The sequence below is a fragment of the Benincasa hispida genome, chromosome 12 (assembly GCF_009727055.1).
Source record: "Benincasa hispida cultivar B227 chromosome 12, ASM972705v1, whole genome shotgun sequence".
Taxonomy (NCBI): Eukaryota; Viridiplantae; Streptophyta; class Magnoliopsida; order Cucurbitales; family Cucurbitaceae; genus Benincasa; species Benincasa hispida.
Genome location: NC_052360.1, coordinates 21813817 through 21833221, shown reverse-complemented (window position 1 = coordinate 21833221; position 19405 = coordinate 21813817). Strand labels below are relative to the sequence as shown.

Below are 19405 nucleotides of genomic sequence, written 5' to 3'. Positions count from 1 at the left end.
ATAAAATTATCTTGGTTGCTCTATTTTTTACAAAATCGAAGTGAAAAATATTTTTACCCAATTAAACTTTTTCAAGTTTTTATATTATTTTGTTATACAATCAAGAAAACATTGAAGAGTAGCCAACAAGAACTTAGTTCAACTGATATCTGTATGTGTTATATGTTAGACATATTTTGAATAATAATACGTAAAATGAAAGTATGGATTATATAATTAGATCAATATTTTATCGCATTAGATTATTTTATTAGATTGAGTCCTATTATGTGATCTATTTAATTAAGGCGCTAAATTCTTAATTAAGTATGGATTAAGTGGGTAGAAGACCAATTTTTAGATTGATTGGGGTTTAATAAGGACCCTAATTGAACTAGTATATAAAAAGATCTGACCACTAAGAACATTCGGAGTTTTGGTCGAAGAAAACAATAGTCATCTTAAAGCTATCATCAATTTTTTTATTGTTCTTGGTAATTTGGCATGAATTATTTTAGGGTTAATCTATTCAATATAAATTTAAAGTAATTATGCTAACATTGCAAACCAAGAGGTCCGTGGTTCGAATCCTCCTACCCTCAACTTGTACTAACCAAAAAAAAAAGAATAAGAAGAAAAAGAAAACATTGAAGAGTCGAGTAAGGTTAACAAACCTATTGAAAATAGGTGAAGATTATTTCAATTGAAAGGAATAATGGTGTTGGGAATGCGACTAAAGTCCCACATTGGTTAGAAGAGGAGGATCATGGGTATATAAGTGAGAATGACTACCTCCATTGGTATGAGGTCTTTTGGGGTAAAACCAAAAGCAAAGCCATGAGGGTTTATGCCCAAAATGGACAATATCATACCCATTGTAGAGATAGTTTGAGGGTCGTTATTACTATCAAGTGGTATCAGAGCCATTCAAGGTAGAATCCTTGGTGCCGAACAAAGATGGAGCCTTGGAAGTAGTCATGGTGCGATTCGTGGTTGAACTTTATCTGGCTTAGCAACTAGATAGTTAAGAATTATTTTTAAAATCATAATAACATGTTTAAAATATAGTTTTTTAGAAGAAATGAAATGTTCTTCCAAATATGTTTTTTTTTTCTTTTCCAAATTGCTTATAAAAGATAAATATTGGTTAAATATCATTTTAGGCCATATGTTTTGAAGTTTGTTCAATTTTAGTCAATGTAATTTGTCTAATTTTAGTCTCCATACGTTTCATAGATCTTAAAAATTTAGTCTCTCAAGGTTAATTCTAGCCGAAATTGGTTAAACAATAATAATAATTTTCATGCAAGGAAATACAATATGTGAATACATTAAGTTAAATCGGTAAGAACTTATCTAGGTTAGATCCAATCATAAGCTAATTAAGTCTTTTTCGAGCAAGTAAAATGATAGAGTTCTATGATTCAAATCATCCCAAAATAAACAATTAAGAAATTACTCGTCTACTTATCTTGTTCAAGAAGGATTGGTGAATTGCATATGTTGAAGCTTATGTTCACCTTTTACTATTTCCTCAAGTCTCTAAAGTATTAAATTCATGGAATGGACTGTAATTTATAAGTCACTCGAATGGACTGTAACTTATAAGTCACTCTCACTTATGAAAATGAAAAGTTACGTACTTCCAAATAAGAGTTCATAACTCATCAAAGATTATGATCGAATCACATAGATCATCCTATGAAATATTAATCTTCTCAACTAATAGATTTATAAAGTGAGATTAAATATTATGTTATCTGATCTTATACAAATTAATTGTATAAAATACTCTCACTCATATGTTTCCACGTGAATGATTTGGATCAAGTCATCATGCGTAATTGGTTATAAAGCTTGTTGTATTATTAGTGATATCATGATAAGTCACTCTACTTTGTCCATACAATATAGATGCTTTAGACTATTTCCTTAACATGAATCTCTCGTATATCAACTACGTATTGTATTTAAGAATACATCTTAATTACAAGGCTTTAAAACATAAAATCGAACATTTTCCACTTTAATGTGGCTTAGCTAATAGATGAACATGGACTTTGGAAACACAACTTGGTTAAAGAGAACTTATGGACTTTGGAATCTTAATTTGGTTAAAGAGAACTTTTCAGAAGTGGCAAAAGATCTTAAATATTTTTGGAATTTCCTTTGTCCAAATGACGAAGTTGTATGGAGTTTTAGATAAAATCCATACTGTTTATTATGTAAATTCCATGCGAAACTCCTCTTATTATTCCTCACAACAATAAAGAATAACCTCTTCATTAAAAACATAATAAATAACTTCAAGAAAATTAAATGATCAATAATCAAGAAAAAAAAAACTTATTCCTACATTCAAGATCTTGAACCATCATAATCTAACTAATCAAATTAGATTGAAAATTTTAAAACATGCATAAGTACGAAGAAGACAAAGTTTGAGAGGGACTAAAACTCAATTAAAAATTTTCATTAAACTTTTTTTCTCAAAGGACAAAATTAGATCCCTATTTATGCAAATTGAAAAGATAAAATAAAAGGACCCGACGGTTGACCATTTAATTGAAGAAACTCCTATCGAAGAGGACCTATGAGCGGAAGCAAGATCGTTCCAAATTCATTGTGACAGAAATACAACATTCACAAACATACACACAAATTATGCATTTCAGAACAAATTACAGCATGCTTTAAAAACTTAAATACAAAAGAACAAGAGACTCACCTTTGAAGAACTTTTCTTCTCTTTATCTCTCGCCCTCATCAAGAATAGCCCCTCTCGTTGTCGCTGCATCATCAAGCCAATCGTCTACCAAATCTCGCTATCGCTCAGCAAACAAAGGGTCTCCTACATAAACAGGCAGCAACTTGGACACCACCACTCAGTGACCTTGATATTCTTGGAGTGAGAATCCAGGAGGTGTGGGCTCTGTTAGATTTGGTAGAGGGAAGGAAAAAACACGATCATATTCAATGACCAAGCAAGTGGGATAGATTAGAGTCTATCGTATAGATGGGTGCTTAATCATTTAGAAAAGGTACACGATCATTTAGGTAATCAGGTATGATCGTTTAGACGATCGTTTAGTAAAAACTATACGATCGTTTAGGAAGACTACGCGTGTACATGATCTTTTAGGAAAACTTGAGCTGTCGTGTAGGCTCTCGTTAGCTATACGATGGACCGTGTACAATTAGTGAAGCGATTATCCGATTCTCTTGCAAAATGAAAACTATCTTCATTTTATCCTTTAGTTATGAACACTGAATGCAACCTCCCACTTTCACATACGGTTATGGAGAAAACCACCAACAATTATCTTATAATTGTTTAATTATAAATAAATATAATAACAAACTTATCATATTTATAACCTATAGTTTTAATATCACATCATATGCAATATTTAAACTATAGTACTTTTCTCCTCTACTATATATAAATCATATTTATATCCTTTTCCTCCAATTAATGTATCCCATACATCATGTCAATTACATCATATATAACTGAACCAATTTAAGCATACCATATATAATCAAATTTCATCTTGTCAATTTGAACACTTCAAATTGACCAAAAAAGTGATTCTCAACTTGAATCCATTGAGCTACCAAGGGGACCTTATGAACCTGTAGCTTAAAGCTCCAACAGTACGTCAATAGCTGATAAAACTCTTTAATCACGAGATTCACCATCCGTTAACTGTCGGACACTTCACTAAAGACTGGCAGCTGCACTCTTCTCACCACATATATATTTCTGTGTCTATCGGATATAATCAGTCAACAGTACGATAACCCTTCACAGATGCTCATAAGTACAACTGGGCCAATTTACCGTTTTGCCCCTGTAGTTACACTAAACTTCTAATACCACTGAAACCTTCTAATGAACAATATCTTCATAGTCTACTTGAGTGACACCTCTCGAGCCATGAGAAGATGTGTGACGCCACATCGTTCAAGCCCGGAATCAACCCTTAAGGGAGTAATCTATCTACTTGCCCCTACTTTGGGAAAGAAGTGAATTCTATCTTGTGTAACTGAGTTCCCGCTCCTAAAATCATACGAATCCCCAAAGTAGAGTAGGTTTGATTCGGCAATCTGCAACTCGCACCCATGCAAATCAAAGGACCGCTCTCAAGATAAGAGTTTCCCAACTCAATCAGGATTGAAGGTCATGTTACCTATGGTCATCCTAGTGAAGTGAAGTTCTATCATGAACGAATTAATAACGAGACTATAACACTTCGTGGTCTGGCCTTATACAAACTCCTATGTATAGGGCACCCCAGCTCGCATGCTCCATATGAATAATCAGATCAGTACCATCTGTAGTACGTCATAACAACTTGTAACTATCTACAAACCGGGCTGCATCCGTGGTGTCACCAGGATAAGGTTCCCTCCTATATCCTATATACTACAGACCATTTTGGTTTATCACTTAAGGCATGATCCACCTATATGTCTCCACATACATGCTTAAGTTACAACGCAACCAGGGATCTTAGTCTATTGGTTTGTGGTAAAGAAATTAAAAAATCTCATGTTCCATAGACAACAGTGAAATAAAATATCATAAGTTATTACATCACAAAGCGTTTATTCAATACAGTGTTTACAAACTTACAGGACCAACGGAGAGTTCAAGGCATCATCCCCAACATAATTTGATTTGAGAAAAATTTGAAATAAATTTTTGGTGGATTGAGTTGGTATATTTACCAACTCTCCCTTCTTCCTATATTTTCAAATGGTTTCATTCGTCGATCGACCACTGTCAGTAAATTATAGCTGCCACACTTCTAAGAACCAACTCTAAGAACCATTTTCACAACGACCAACTTTGCATCCGACAACCACCTCGATGATAAACTTTGGCGACCAACTCTGACGACCAATTTCAGGCTCTAGGAACCACCTCCAACAACAAACTCTAGTGACCAACTTCGTCGACCACCCTCATGCGACTAACTCCAGGCTTCGACAACCACTTCGTGAAACAATTATGATGACTAACTTTAGGCTTCCAAAACTACCCCAATGACAAACTTTGTCAATTAACTCCAATACTACCTTCGTACGACCAACTTTGGGCTCCGATAATCACCTCTTACTACAAAATCCAGCGAAAATCGCCTTTAATAATCAGTTTCAACAAGTACCTCCAACTATTATAAGATTGTTGCCTCTTAAAAATCCCATCAGTCTAAGAAGAGGTATTGTTTATGGCTACTTGGTAGGACTTAGCAACTTAACTATTTTAATGAACAATATTTTTTATATGCATGAAATTGGCTCGTAGTTGGCCATGAACAATAGGGTATTTACATTATGATAATATATGACAAAAATAGGATTGTCATTAGGGTTTATTTACATATTCACAAATAATAGGGTATATTATATACCCTATTATTTGTGAATATGTAAATAAACCCTAATGACAATCCTATTTTTGTGCATGTTCGACTCATATGTTCCATGATTGTTAAATTATGGTATAGGGTTGTTGATTATATAACTTATAATATGTTGTCAACATTAAGCGTAATATTTATATGTAGAAAATTGTAGAACATATTTTTATTTAATTGAATTCATATATCAAATGTGTATTAAGAATTTAGAAAAATATGTATGCAGTTGAATAGTGGAACAAAAAGTTAGGAAGAAAAACAAACAAAAACAAAAACAAAACAAAAATAACAAATAACAAAAAAAAAAAACATAAAATGAAGATTTGTTTTCTGGAACATTTTCTAACAAGAATTAGTAAAAAAAAAATGGAGATTTGATCTCTAAATCCTCCAAATTTGAAAGAATTGAAAGTGAAATTGTTGAAGAAATGTGGTGACATTTCATTGGTTGCTAAGATAATGGGAGAGGTTCAATAAAAAAATTCATGACAAAGGAAAAGTACAAAGCAACAACAGAAGAAGAAGATCAAGAAAAAGAAGATGATCGTGATCATGATGAAATTCATGGAGTAAAAGAATCAAAAAATTTTATTTCTCTTTGGTTTCCCATTTTATTAAACCATATTCTTCCGAGAAATGTAATTGGTTAATTATTGTTCATTAAAAAGAAAGAAAGAAAAATAAAAGGAAAAAATTGAATTCCATAATTTATTCATTATGAAGAGTCTTATTCAATAAAAAATTGCTTCAAATTATTGAATAAAAAAGTTTTAAAACAAAAATAGTAATCATAAAAGCATATTATGAAGAGTTCAAAAAACTGTATCAAATATTTCTGACATATGAACTCAAATTGAACAATTTTGCACCTCAAACACAAGCATATAAAGTTTACATATATGAATTTCATAGACATATGAACTTTAGACATCATAACTCAACTCAACACCTCAAACAACCCGTAAATAATGTATTATTTTATCCTATGAATCCAACACCATTTTTAAATGTTTTTTTTTAATTATTATTATTTTTAATGATAAGTAATAGACGAAAGGTTCATGTTACCTTGATACTATAAAATTTTCCCTTGGTAGACATGGGATCTAAATTTCTAGTCAACATTCTATCCCAAATTTGAACCGAAGAAATTAAGGCCTCGTAACTTGCTTGTGTTTGCTATTTAAACAAACTTTTTAATATAATATATTGTTTTTTAAAAAAAAAAAGAAAAAAGAAAAAAAACTTTTTCTCGTAAAAATGACTTTAATTTTTTTTTTAATTTAAAATAAGAGAACATTTATCAAGGGTCCTAAGAAATCAAAATTCTGAATTTTTTTTTCTTTTTTTTTTTGTCAATAAAATGTAACCTCTTCCAAAATCTAAAAAAAATTAATCTCCAAATAAGATTTAAATAACAACCAACTTGAAACTTGAAAGAAACATTTAAACATTAATTAGAATTGATTGACTATAGAGTCCGAAATGAAATTATATAACTTGAAATTAGAAAATAGTATTAAATTAATTTCTCATTTTAAACTATAGATTTGTTAATCCATCCTAAAATATTTGAATAAAACCATTTATAAATGACAAAAAATATTATAAAGTTTAGGTCCTTGTGAGGTTACCAGCTCAAATGAGAAGGGAATCATCTTTTTTAGTACAAATTAAAGTTGGGATGCAGCTGGAGATGGCTATGCTTTGAACAATTTTTTCCACCTTGTGTTCAACTCCACATAATCCAATTGTTATAATCTAATGTGGAGACCTTTTCTATTAAACATTAATTAAAAAATAATTATTTAATTTATATTTACTCACCTTTTTATTTTATAAAAAAAATGATTTTTTTACGATATACAGAGCGGAAGAATCAAACAATCGACTTCAAAGATGATGGTACGAAATAGAGTTTCTCCAACCACCAACCTTTCTAAATAAATCTAAGAATAATCCAATATATATTTTGATTCAAACTTTCAAACATTAATCATTTTAGGTATTGACGCTTTTATTTCTTCAAACAAAAGGTTTGAAGCATAAGTTTAAATACAAGATTTGGAGGGTTTTTGGTACACTGAGCTAGTGAATTATTAAGCTTAAAATTGTTTAATTTGAGAAGTTAATTAGTATGTGGAGTTAAATAATTTATATTTAGGATGTAAAGTTGTTTAGTCTGAGTTTAAAAATTACTGGAATTTTGAAGTTTGTATATGCTGACACTTTTATTTCAATTAAAATTTTCGATAATAAAAACAAACTGATTTCAAATTTAGCTAATTTTCAATTTCATTTAATTTTAATTGGGATTGAATATAAATGTAACTAATTTTGTTAATTTAAGATCAACTCTAGATGACTTAATTTGGATTTTATATATTTTTTATAATGTTTGTGATAAAGTTTGGAATACATCCAAATTTTAATACAAAGTAAATGTTAGATTCTATCCAAATTTTGGTTTAGATTTGAAATATAATTCTAAGATAGACTTTTATGTAATTTGAGTTGGTGTAGTAAAGTTATTTAATATTTTGTGATGTATACAATCCAACACAAGTTGAAGTCACATAGATTGATTAGAGTTCAAATGGTTTTTTTTCTTATATATTCAAAAAAAAAAATCGATATTTTAATAGTTTAAATCTCGTGTGATAATCATGTTTTTTAAAATTAAGTTTATAAATACTACTTCTACTTATAAGTTTTTAGGTTTCATTGTCCATTTTCTACTGATATTTCAAAAACAAAGTTTTGTTTTGAAAGAAAAATATATTTTTTAAAAATATTTTTATGATTTTAGAATTTGACTAAAAATTCAAATGTCTCTTTAACAAATGACGTATAATTGGAAAATTTAAGGAAATAAGCATAAATTTCAAAATAAAAAACCTAAAAATGAAATTGTCATAAAACAAATGGCATAGAGACCAAAATAAACACACCGCATAAAGTACATATATGCATATACAAGACGGAAGTTTAAACCAATAGAATTACATAAAGTCTAATATTGTTTAAATCTACCAATGTGTTTTCATTTTAGTTAAAATATCATTTCATCTTTATATTCTGAAATTTGTTCAATTTTAGTTTATGTACTTTCAAATGTTAAATTTAATGTCTATACTTTTAATGAACTTTAAATTTAGTACATATTCTTAATTTATAGTTGATTTTTTCATTTTTTTTTCCTCTATTAACAATTTCACTATAAATTTAGGAAACGTTGTTCGCATATTGAATATTCTTAATGAAAAATTATTAGTATTAAAATAATTTTGAAAGAAAAAATTTACAATTTATTAAAAGTATGAGAGTTAAAATATAAAAACTAAAATTAGACAAAAATGATTAAAATATTATTTAAACCTTTAATTTGGTATTGAATTGGTCTATTCTTAAGTAGGTAAGGAAGGATTGGAGGAAACACTTTTTATTGGTAAGCTATGAATGGTGCCGGCCAATATGAAAGCACTTTTTGCAGTCCACTATTTATTGCTATTGTCTTTTTCTCAAAAGCCGTATGTTATGCTAAGTGTCCCATAAATCACTTTTTTTTCAAGCACATTTTCAATCACCATACCATATTCCAAGAAAAATTGTAAAAATTCACAAATTCATCTATAAAAAATAGTCCAATTTTAAATAGAGAGAAGTATATATATATATATAAATATAAAATTCAGGTTACGTTGGATTGACCTGTATTTTCTTTTTAGCTAATCCGAGATCCAATTCAACCCAACTAAAATAGAAAAATTCCAACTCAATCCATCCTTTATAGTTTTGGGTTGGGTATAATCCGAATTGTTTGGGTTGTCGAGTTTTCTAATATCTCTTACTACTTTTATTTATTTATTTGCTACAAAAGTAAGATTTTAGAATTATGTGGGTCGACAGCAGAAGAATAATAAATTAATATACCATTTGATAATGTACCAAATTATGAATAAAAATAATAGGTACTACTCTATTACTTTTTTTAAAAAAAAAATTATATTCTTGTTCCTTTGTATAGGAAATTTTCCCCTTTTTCACAAACATGCATTCAAAACCTATTTTCCATGTTTTCCAACTCCATTTTTCTAACCATGCTTTAACTTCAAATTAAAGTCCTTGTTTCTTACATACTAAGATTTAGCTTAGAAATGACTTCCTTTTCTTTTTATTGAAAGATGAAAATATTCAAAGTTATTTTGTGAAAGTTATCTAGAAAAATGTATTATGAGAATAAAGTTGAAAGATTTCATGATTGACTTTTCAAACGTTGTGACTTAAACCATTATATTTTGTTACATAGTTTTATTTGAGTCTCTAACATTATTTAATAACGATTATTGGCTTGATTTTTTTTTTTTCATTTTAGAAAAGTTCATGAAATTGATGTGCAAAAAATTGGTATTTTTAAATTATTTTAAGAAGTGTTACATATGAATAAAAAAATAAAGTTAATTCTCTCTCTTACTTGGTCGTTCCTCCCTTAGCCACCCCTCCCGTGGCACCTATTTAGACACTTTTTATATGTTTATGGACCTATTTGATCATTTTTAAAAGTTTAGGAATCAAATAGTCATAAATTTAAAATTTTAAAGTACAAACGTGTACTTTTACCTAAGAAATGGACAATTGTAAATGTAGTAATTAGATTCAAAATATTAATAAATATAACAAATTTGCAGATATAGCTAAATTTAGATTCATTTCTCATAGTCTATCATAATATAAAAAAAACTGTTTAAAATACATATTGAAAGTGTTTCAATTGCCAAAACTTCAATTTTTCAAATATAACTTATTTTTAAAATTAAACCAAACACACACGGTAATATTTATAAAAGTCTATATATCAATAATAGAGTCTATTGATAAATTTTACTATATTTACCGGGGTTTAAAATTGTTGTTATAAAGTGTAACTCATTGCATTGCAATTAAAAAAGATTAAATTGAAATTAAAGTTAAGGCATAAGATTAAAAAAATATATATTTTTATCTCGTGCTAATTATATTATATACGTGTGGAATGAAAACTTAACTTTTTTAAACTTTATATTATATTACATGGATTATGCTTTAATAAACTTGATAGAAGACTCGACAGACTAGTCAAATTTTGTGCTCTATGAAAGAGTTGATCCTATTTTGTTTATTTTTTTTAGAGTAGAAATGGCCATTAAAAAGCATAGAATTAAAGCTGAGATTAGCAGACCTTTTCAATGTAAACAAATTTGTTCTGAAGTATNTAATACCAATCTTTTTACGTCACAAGGCATTTAAATACATTTTGGCTAATTTGTGACATGAACGGATTATTGAATAAAGTTAAGTTATCACAAACTCGTTGAATGAGTATAGTTTAACTTAACATGAATTTGTACTATCATTTTTTATGTCTAAGATTCGATCCTCCCATCTCACAAATTTAAAAACGAAAACGGGAGAAAAAAAATTATTTTAATTAATATGAAACTTTGTAAAAAAAAAAAACATGGGAGACTTAGATTATAAATTTATAGTTCAAATGACATTGTTTTTAATATTAATATTCAAAAACGATTTTTTTGTTTTTAGAAACTGACTTTACATTTTCTTTAAATAGCTCTTGGTTTTGAAAAGAAAGAGATAGAGCAATTTTTATCTTTCCTTTCATATGTTTTTCATTTAGATCTACTATTTTCTAGGCATAATTTTCATTGATTTCAATCTATTTTCCAATGAGTACACGCTTGAAATTGGAAGTTGGGTTAACATTGGAGAGTAGCCGGGACAACAATTAGCACCGAGGTTATACTGCAATTACTTTTAGGATAGTGGTTAGTTATTCAAAGATGCAGCAATTTTTTATTAAAAATGCATTTAGTCACATTTAAAGTAGTCGATTCACTAACGGTTAAAAGTATCATTTGTGTTGGAGAGCTTCCCATTTTATGTTTAACAAATGGAGGTGGTAGTTACTATTGACCAAAAAACAACACTTTTAATGAGAATTGTAGAGGGTTTCATGTTGAACATATCTTTCAATAATTTTTACTCTACTAAAAAAAATACTTAAATCTCTTGAGAATAAACAATTATTTACGAAAAATATTTTTTTATTAAAGAAAAGAAAGTAGAAACTTCAACGGTCAAACCCAAGTATAATACCAACACCCGATTAATAGGAACTTGGAAGCAACCAACAACCAGAGAGAAAACAGAGTATCTTAAAAACAGAGATGCCGTCGCCATGCCTGAGCGAGATCTCCGCCGCATGCGGCGGAGGCAGCGGCGGCGGAAGCAGCTGTTGCCCAACTCCACTCCTCCACTTCCCTTCCTCCCAAAACTCAACCACCGCCACTCCCCGCACCTCCGCCGCTTCCCGCCGCGACTTCGCCGCAAAAGCCAGCGCCGGCGTCTTCCCAAACACCACCTTCACAAACCCAGAATGCCTCCCGTCGCCGCCGCAGGCCCTCTCCCTCTTCCTCGCCGCCTTTCCTCAGTACCATCAAACCCAAGAAATCGACGAAATCAGAAACAAACAATATTACCATCTCAATCTCTCAAACCACATTTGTCTCGATTACATCGGCATCGGCCTTTTCTCTTATCACCAATTCCAAAAACATTCAAACCCATTTCCTTCTTCCAATCTAAATTTCCCTTTCTTCGGCGTTTCTTACCGAACCGGTAATCTCAAATCTCGTCTCCTCGAAAATGGCCTCGATTCTGACCTAGAATCCGCCATTAAACGAAGAATTTTCCGGTTCCTCAACGTTTCCGATTCCGATTACGCCATGATTTTCACTGCAAATCGAACCTCAGCCTTCAAACTCTTAGCAGAATCATACCCATTTCAAACAAGTAACAAGGTTTTAACTGTTTATGATTACGAAAGTGAGGCAGTGGAAGCCATGGTTAGTACCTCTCAAAACAGGGGAGCTTTAACCATGTCGGCTGAATTTTCCTGGCCAAGATTGAGGATAAATTCAAGGAAATTGAAGGAGATGATTGTAAGTAAGAACAAGAAGAAGAAATCTAAAAAGGGTCTTTTTGTTTTTCCATTACATTCAAGAATTACTGGAGCTCGTTATCCTTATTTATGGATGAGTATAGCACAGGAGAATCGATGGCATGTTCTTGTGGATGCTTGTGCTTTAGGACCAAAGGATATGGATTGCTTTGGACTGTCATTGCTTCGTCCTGATTTTCTTGTTTCTTCATTCTATAAAGTTTTTGGTGAAAACCCATCTGGATTTGGTTGTCTTCTTGTTAAAAAATCTGTCATTTCAATTCTTGAAAGCAATTCTTCTTCATCTAATATTGGGATTGTCAATCTTGTTCCTGCTGATAAGTTATTGCAGCTGAATGAAGATTCATCAGGAACTGACACAGACCTTGAATTTCAACAACAACATCATATGGTTCCATCAACAAGCTCATTTTCAGGTCCAATTTCTTACCAATCTTTAAAAACAACAACCCATTTTAGAGAAATAGAGAAAGAACAGAAATTGGGATCAAATGTTCCAGAAATTCAAACAGTTTCAAACCAATATGAGACAAAATGCAAAGGCTTAGATCAAGTGGATTCATTAGGCTTGGTTTTGATCTCAACAAGAGCAAGATGCTTAATCAACTGGCTAGTGAGTTCATTGTTAAAGCTCAAGCATCCCAATTCACAAGGGGTTTGTTTAGTCAAAATCTATGGCCCAAAAGTGAAATTTGATAGAGGACCAGCTTTAGCTTTCAATGTGTTTGATTGGAAAGGGGAGAAAGTTGAGCCTGTTCTTGTACAGAAGCTTGCTGATAGAAACAACATTTCTTTAAGCTATGGATTTTTACATAACATTTGGTTCCCAGATAAGTATGGAGAGGAGAAAGGGAAGGTTCTTGAGAGGAAAGAATTTGGAAAAGATGAGAAGATCATGAAGAAGGGTAAAGGGAATTTGGGGATAAGTGTGGTCACAGCTGCTCTTGGTTTTTTGACTAATTTTGAAGATGTTTACAAGCTTTGGGGTTTTGTTGCTCAGTTTTTGGATGCAGATTTTGTGGAGAAAGAGCGCTGGAGATATACTGCTCTTAATCAAAGGACCATTATTGAAGTGCTTTAGTTCAGTTAGAATCTTCAAGGTTTTTGCTCGGATCACCTAATCTCACAAGTGTTAATGCGAAATTACCTAATTCTAGAAAATCCCGTTAGAACTCCGACCATTTTGCTATAGGTGAGATATCCTTAATGCGATAATGGGGTCATGGAGTGTTCTATGATGTAAGTAGAAGGTTCGTTTTATTCTTTTTTAGAAATGGATCATTCCGTATTAACGCTTTTGAGATTGGGTCATCCGTATAAAAACCTCCAAAATCTTCCCTTATATTCTTTGAAGATGTAATAAATTCTTGGAACCTTCAAAGATATCAGACAGTTTATGGACTGATTTGTTCTGTTATGGATGATGTAGTTGTGATGAAATCAGAGAAATTAAGGTACAAATCACATGTGAGTTCATACTTTGTATGTTTCCTGGTTTATTTATTTATTTATCTATTATTATTTATTATTCAACAATGGATCATAAAACCTCTTATTTCTTAGGTGGAGGACATATATGATTTAATCAATTGTGATATATTTAGCTTGACAGATATATTTTAAATTTAGTTTATTAAGTATTGTCTAATTCAATTTTAGGTTATGAAGCACCCATCAAATTGTATATGCAGACCATAGCAAAGTAGATCCTTTGCAAAATGAGGCAAAAACACTCTTATTTAACATGTTTCAGAAAGAATGGAATTCAAAACAATAAAATTGGTTAAAATACTATTCTGGTCTCCGTTTAATTTTAATCCATATATTTTCAATCGTCCAATTTTAGTTTTTATACTTTCAATGGTTCAATTTTAGTTTTTATACTTTCAATTGTTCAATTATAACTCTCTACTTTCAGTCAATCTTAAATTTAATCTTAGTTTATTGATCCTTTTTATTTTAAAAAAATCATTATCCTATAGTATTTTTACTATAAATTTTAAAAACATATTCATATATAAAATATTATTATTGTTTGACCAATTTTAATAAATATTAATTTCGATGGACTAAATTTAAGATTTATTAAAAATACAAGAACTAAATTTGGACAACTGAAAGTACATGAATTAAAATAGAATAAAATTCAAAGTATAGGAACCAAAATGATATTTTAGCCAATAAAATTATATCTAAATGGGCAAAATTCTGAATATTTACTTCAACGTTTTGAGAATCTGACAAATGGGAGTACAAGGATGACTCAAAATATTACCTAAAATATTCTTTCTAAATTTTTAAGATTTTTGTCCTTTTACTTACATCATATCCAGGTGAAATTATCGAAAGAGGTCTATGTCTCTCTAATGAAACATTTAACGCTCATTCCATCTCGATCTCCTCTTGCTCTCGTCGGCGACACTCCATCTCGATCTCCTCTCACTGATTGACTTTCTCCATTTTTCTCTCTCGCTCTCGAACCCCACACATCATACATGTCAATCCCACTCTAGCGTCCCCACTGTAATGTTCCAATGATCGACGATACACCCCTGCTATTGAAAAAATAATAAAGGAGAAAGGAAAAAAGGGGAAGAAGACGAGGGAAAAGAAAATTAAGAGTAATTTTGTAATTTTGGCGGATGAGGTTAGCCAAAGGGAAAAAATCTTAAGTTTAAAATGAAGGGAAAAGACCACTTTTGGCTTTTATACAATTTTCTCATTTTTAATGTTTTAGTTTTTAAGATGAGGTGTTTGGTTTTGACGTTTCAAAATGTATGCTTTTGAAAAAATAGGTTTTTTTTTTAAAAGATGTGTTTTTTAAAAAAATAGGTTTAAAGGGTTCTTGTCGTTATTTTTTCATTTGCTATAGTAACACATTAATCTCTTTTTTATTATTATTATTATTATTAGTTTTATTGTTCATGGAAAGTTACAAAATAAAATGAATGACAAATATCAATTTATACTTCTAAACTTGAGTTATATTTAAACTCTGAATTAATAATTGCATTGATTTAAACCCTAAACTTTAGTAAGTGACTGTATTAATTTACCCATTCAATTACATTTCATTTGAGAAAATCTTGTGTAAAACTTTAATTAATAGCAAATCCTTAAACATTTATAAATGGATCAATTTAGAATCATCCATGCATTTACTCTAATTGTCCATTTTTTAAAATCAAAACTTAAAGAAATCTACACGTGTTTGAGAATTAATGCATGAATAATTTTTAAAAATAAACATAATGGATGCTCTAAGTTGATTGGCCTATGAAAATTTTGGATTTTAATTGACTCAAGTAATAAGTTTCACATGACATTGGTCGAACAAAACATGAAGGAAGGTGTAAATTGATAAATTTATGAAAGTTCAGAGTTTAAATTTATATAATTATTAATTTGGGTCTTAATTGATACAACGATCAAAGTTTAGATTATAAAATGATATTTTCTCTAAAATAAATTAATAAAAAAGATCTCCCATTTCTCTATTTTCTCTCTCTCTTCTCCCTCGACCTCCTTTTTCCCACCTATAGCTCTGGTGCCGACGACCCAACTCTTTTTCTCTTCCTCCTTTCTCTTCTAAACTACCATCGTCATTATTTGCCATTGGAGGAACGACAACAGAGTTAGCTGGAAGGGCCTTTTTGTTTTATTTCCCGACAAATTGAAACAATAAAATGAAACGCAGAAGTATTCATTTGAAAATGACCACCATTAATATGATTTTTCACGACACTCCAACAAAATTAGTATTGAAGGTGTTGGAAATTTATACGAGATATACACTACAAGAATTTTCATCTTTTCCCACGCAAAAAAGCGTCAGGCAAAGTACTAAAAACGTTGGGATAGATTATGCCTAACACATTTTTTTGCGTCGGTATAATCGTCGTATCCATGTCGAGAAAAGTGTCTCCAAACGAAAACTATTTTTGTCGTATAAATACCATTTTTGCCAACACAATTTTTTGCTTCGCTGTATGTGTTTTCCTAACAAAATACAATTTGCGTCGACAAAAGCATATTTATTTCTAAACAACAAAAATTTTCAGTTCAATAGACAAATTTCTACTAATGTTTATTGCGTCGGCATAAGTTGTTTATAATTTTATATATTTTTTATAAAAATTAAATAACCAAATTTTTATTTCTTGAATACCTAATTATGCATACACAAAAATTAATTTTCAAATAAATCAATTGGGGACAAATATAATAAAAGTAAGCTTATATATTAAAAAATAAGACTAATATTCAATATACAAGCTATAAAATTCTAGGAACAAAAACTGTGTATACAATAAAATTTTAGCTTTTATAGCTTCTTACAAATCCCCTGCATAAAAAAAAAAAAAAAAAAAAGGGTTAATCTTACCTAAGCCAAAATATAAGCCCAAATAGGTGAGATACTAAACCAAAATAAGTAATCATCTAAAAATCTTCTCCCAATCTCCAAAAAATAATCTTTAAGAATTTACCCGAACAACTTGAAATAGGAAAAACAAATATTATGAAATATTTCTTAAAATCAACAAAGAAAAATGCACAAAAAGATCTTAACAATCACACAAAGACTTAAACAAAATGTTTAAAATGGTTATGAGGAATAATCTCTCTCTCAAGCTACAAACATGTTGTCAATGTTCATAATCAAAACATGGACACCACAAATAACCATTTTACTATCTAAAAAATGATTAAAATGGTTATAATTAAGACGTGAACCCTTCTCCCATGATAGGAGATGTCGTAAATCCACTTAAACAGATACATAAGCGCCCTTTAAATCTCTACAACTATCGGATCCCTACAAATAAGGCAAGAACAAAGTTCTTTAAAGTGCATAATTAGGATTCAAGAAAATCTAAAACACAATTACAACATATACATCTCCTTTCTCCCCTCCCCCTCTCCAAACTACGAATGTGTCCTAGTTCCACCTAAGTGTCATTTAAATCTACAAAGTAGCAACAAATTCATAGAAAGCGTCGAAGTGAATCCCTCCCCCAACATCCACCTAAATTTCTTTCAAAACTAAACTTGTCATTCGTGATGGAATACACAAGAAAGCAAACAAAATCAATAAGCACTCTAATTACATTTAATTTGAGTTCTATAAGCATGCTTTTGCAGAAAATTGAAGAGGATTTCATGTTGAACATACCTTTGATGAATTCTCCCAAATCCAAGCTCCTCTTCACATGAATTCCGCTCCGAATTGATAATGAACCATCAAAAGATCTTCTCTATTATTCTCAACCTTGAATTTGAGTGGTGGAACTCTAATCTGAGTGAACTTGTGAAGGTAAAATGTGGGTTTTAAGAGGAAGAAGAAGTGCATAAAATCAGATTTTCCAGCTCTAGTTCATCAATTTCTTCTTCAAATTTGAGAGTTTTTATTGAATCTCAACATGTAACCACCTTCAATCTAATTGATGGTCAGCAGCTACTTCCCAATTCAAGTGAAAATTGTGTGATTGTGCATGAGAAGCACATCATGATAGAGAAAAGTGGGAAAAAACCACTTTCTGAAATTTTCGATTTCATTAATTTCCAAAAATCTAATTAATTTCAAATGAGTTAAATTCAATTTGATTAATTCCCAATTAATCAAATTCAATATTTCAATATTCAATTTCTCAAATTGAATTTTAAAATTGAAATTGATTTGATTTTTAATTAATTAAATATAATTAATTAATTTAATATCAAATATCAAATTAATCACACATCTAATTTCCAACATGAAATTAATATTTAAATCAATATTTAAACATTATAAACTCCCTAAGTTCGTTTAATTTCAACAAATTAAACGTTAGTTATATCGAATATAATTAAAAAAAAACCCTAATTCGATTTTGAATTTATTCAAACTTAAACCCTAATTTCAATTTGAACATTTTCAAATTGAAATTCAACTTGAACAATTCAAATTGATATCATCTTATTTTAATAATTCAAGGTGTTCATGTTTTACAAGCTAGTAGAGGGACCTTATGGACCTACAGATCATGAGCTCCAACGATTAAGATTAATTGGCTAAAACTCTTTAGACGGAATTAATCAATATCTGTTAACTATCGAATCATACCACTATAGCTCGATAGTTACTCTCCTCATTGTAGATATATTTGTGTCCACATGATATAACCATAACTAGTAAGTCGACCCTTCACAGATTGTTCGTAATAACGGCTGGGTCAATATGTTGTTTTACCCACGATATTACGTCTTGTTCCTTAAGTTCCCACTGATCCTCTAACGAACAATTGGTTTATGATCCAATCACTAAACTAGATCCCTCTCGGGCCAGTGAGAGGGTGGGGCCCCTTGTTCAAGACCTGAATTCAGTACTTAAGAGAACAACCTTTCTCCTATCCCTAAATCGGGTAGGCATGAATTTCGTCTTGCACCCTATGTCCCCAGCTATTTATCCGGTCTTACTCCTGAAATAGGAGGCTTATTGAGTCGGCGCTGTTCAGCCAACCCTCACCCATGTAAATCTAACGATAATCCCGAATAGAAGTTAGCTCAGGATTAAGATCGAGTTACCTAGGTCATCTAAGCAAAATAGTCAGTTTTAAATAGTAAACATCATTATATATTAAGAGTAACTTATTTCTTGATCCGATCTTATGCAAACTCATTGCATAGGACGCCCATACTCCTCATGTCAATACATGAACAAATAAGGATCACTTCGTTTGTAGCACCTTTACAACAACTTGTAATAGCTACAAAGTACGCTACATCCAATATTGTTACCAGAATAAGGTACCCAATCTTAATCATATACTATAGACCATTTTGGCTGTTTACTCGAACTTTGATCCACGTTTATGCCTCTACATAAAGTTCAAGTATTCATGTAATAGTCATGGATCTTAGTTTATTGGATTTAGACTTAACAAATGCAATTTAAAAATTCAATTACAAGTTTATTGAAGAAATGTTGAATAACATCTTT

General features: G+C 30.4%; 1 protein-coding gene across 1 annotated transcript; it reads left to right on the top strand.

Annotated features, from left to right (window-relative positions):
- The first annotated feature begins 11542 nt into the window (after nucleotides 1-11542).
- Nucleotides 11543-13904, top strand: LOC120092579 (molybdenum cofactor sulfurase). The gene has a single exon (XM_039050704.1). It carries the CDS (start codon nucleotides 11633-11635, stop codon nucleotides 13505-13507), a length of 1875 nt encoding a protein of 624 aa, XP_038906632.1. The 5' UTR covers nucleotides 11543-11632; the 3' UTR covers nucleotides 13508-13904.
- Nucleotides 13905-19405: the final 5501 nt, after the last annotated feature.

What these genes read in the sequence shown, in the direction of transcription:
- LOC120092579 (XM_039050704.1), top strand. Translation starts at nt 11,633, where the DNA reads ATGCCGTCGCCATGCCTGAGCGAGATCTCCGCCGCATGCGGCGGAGGC.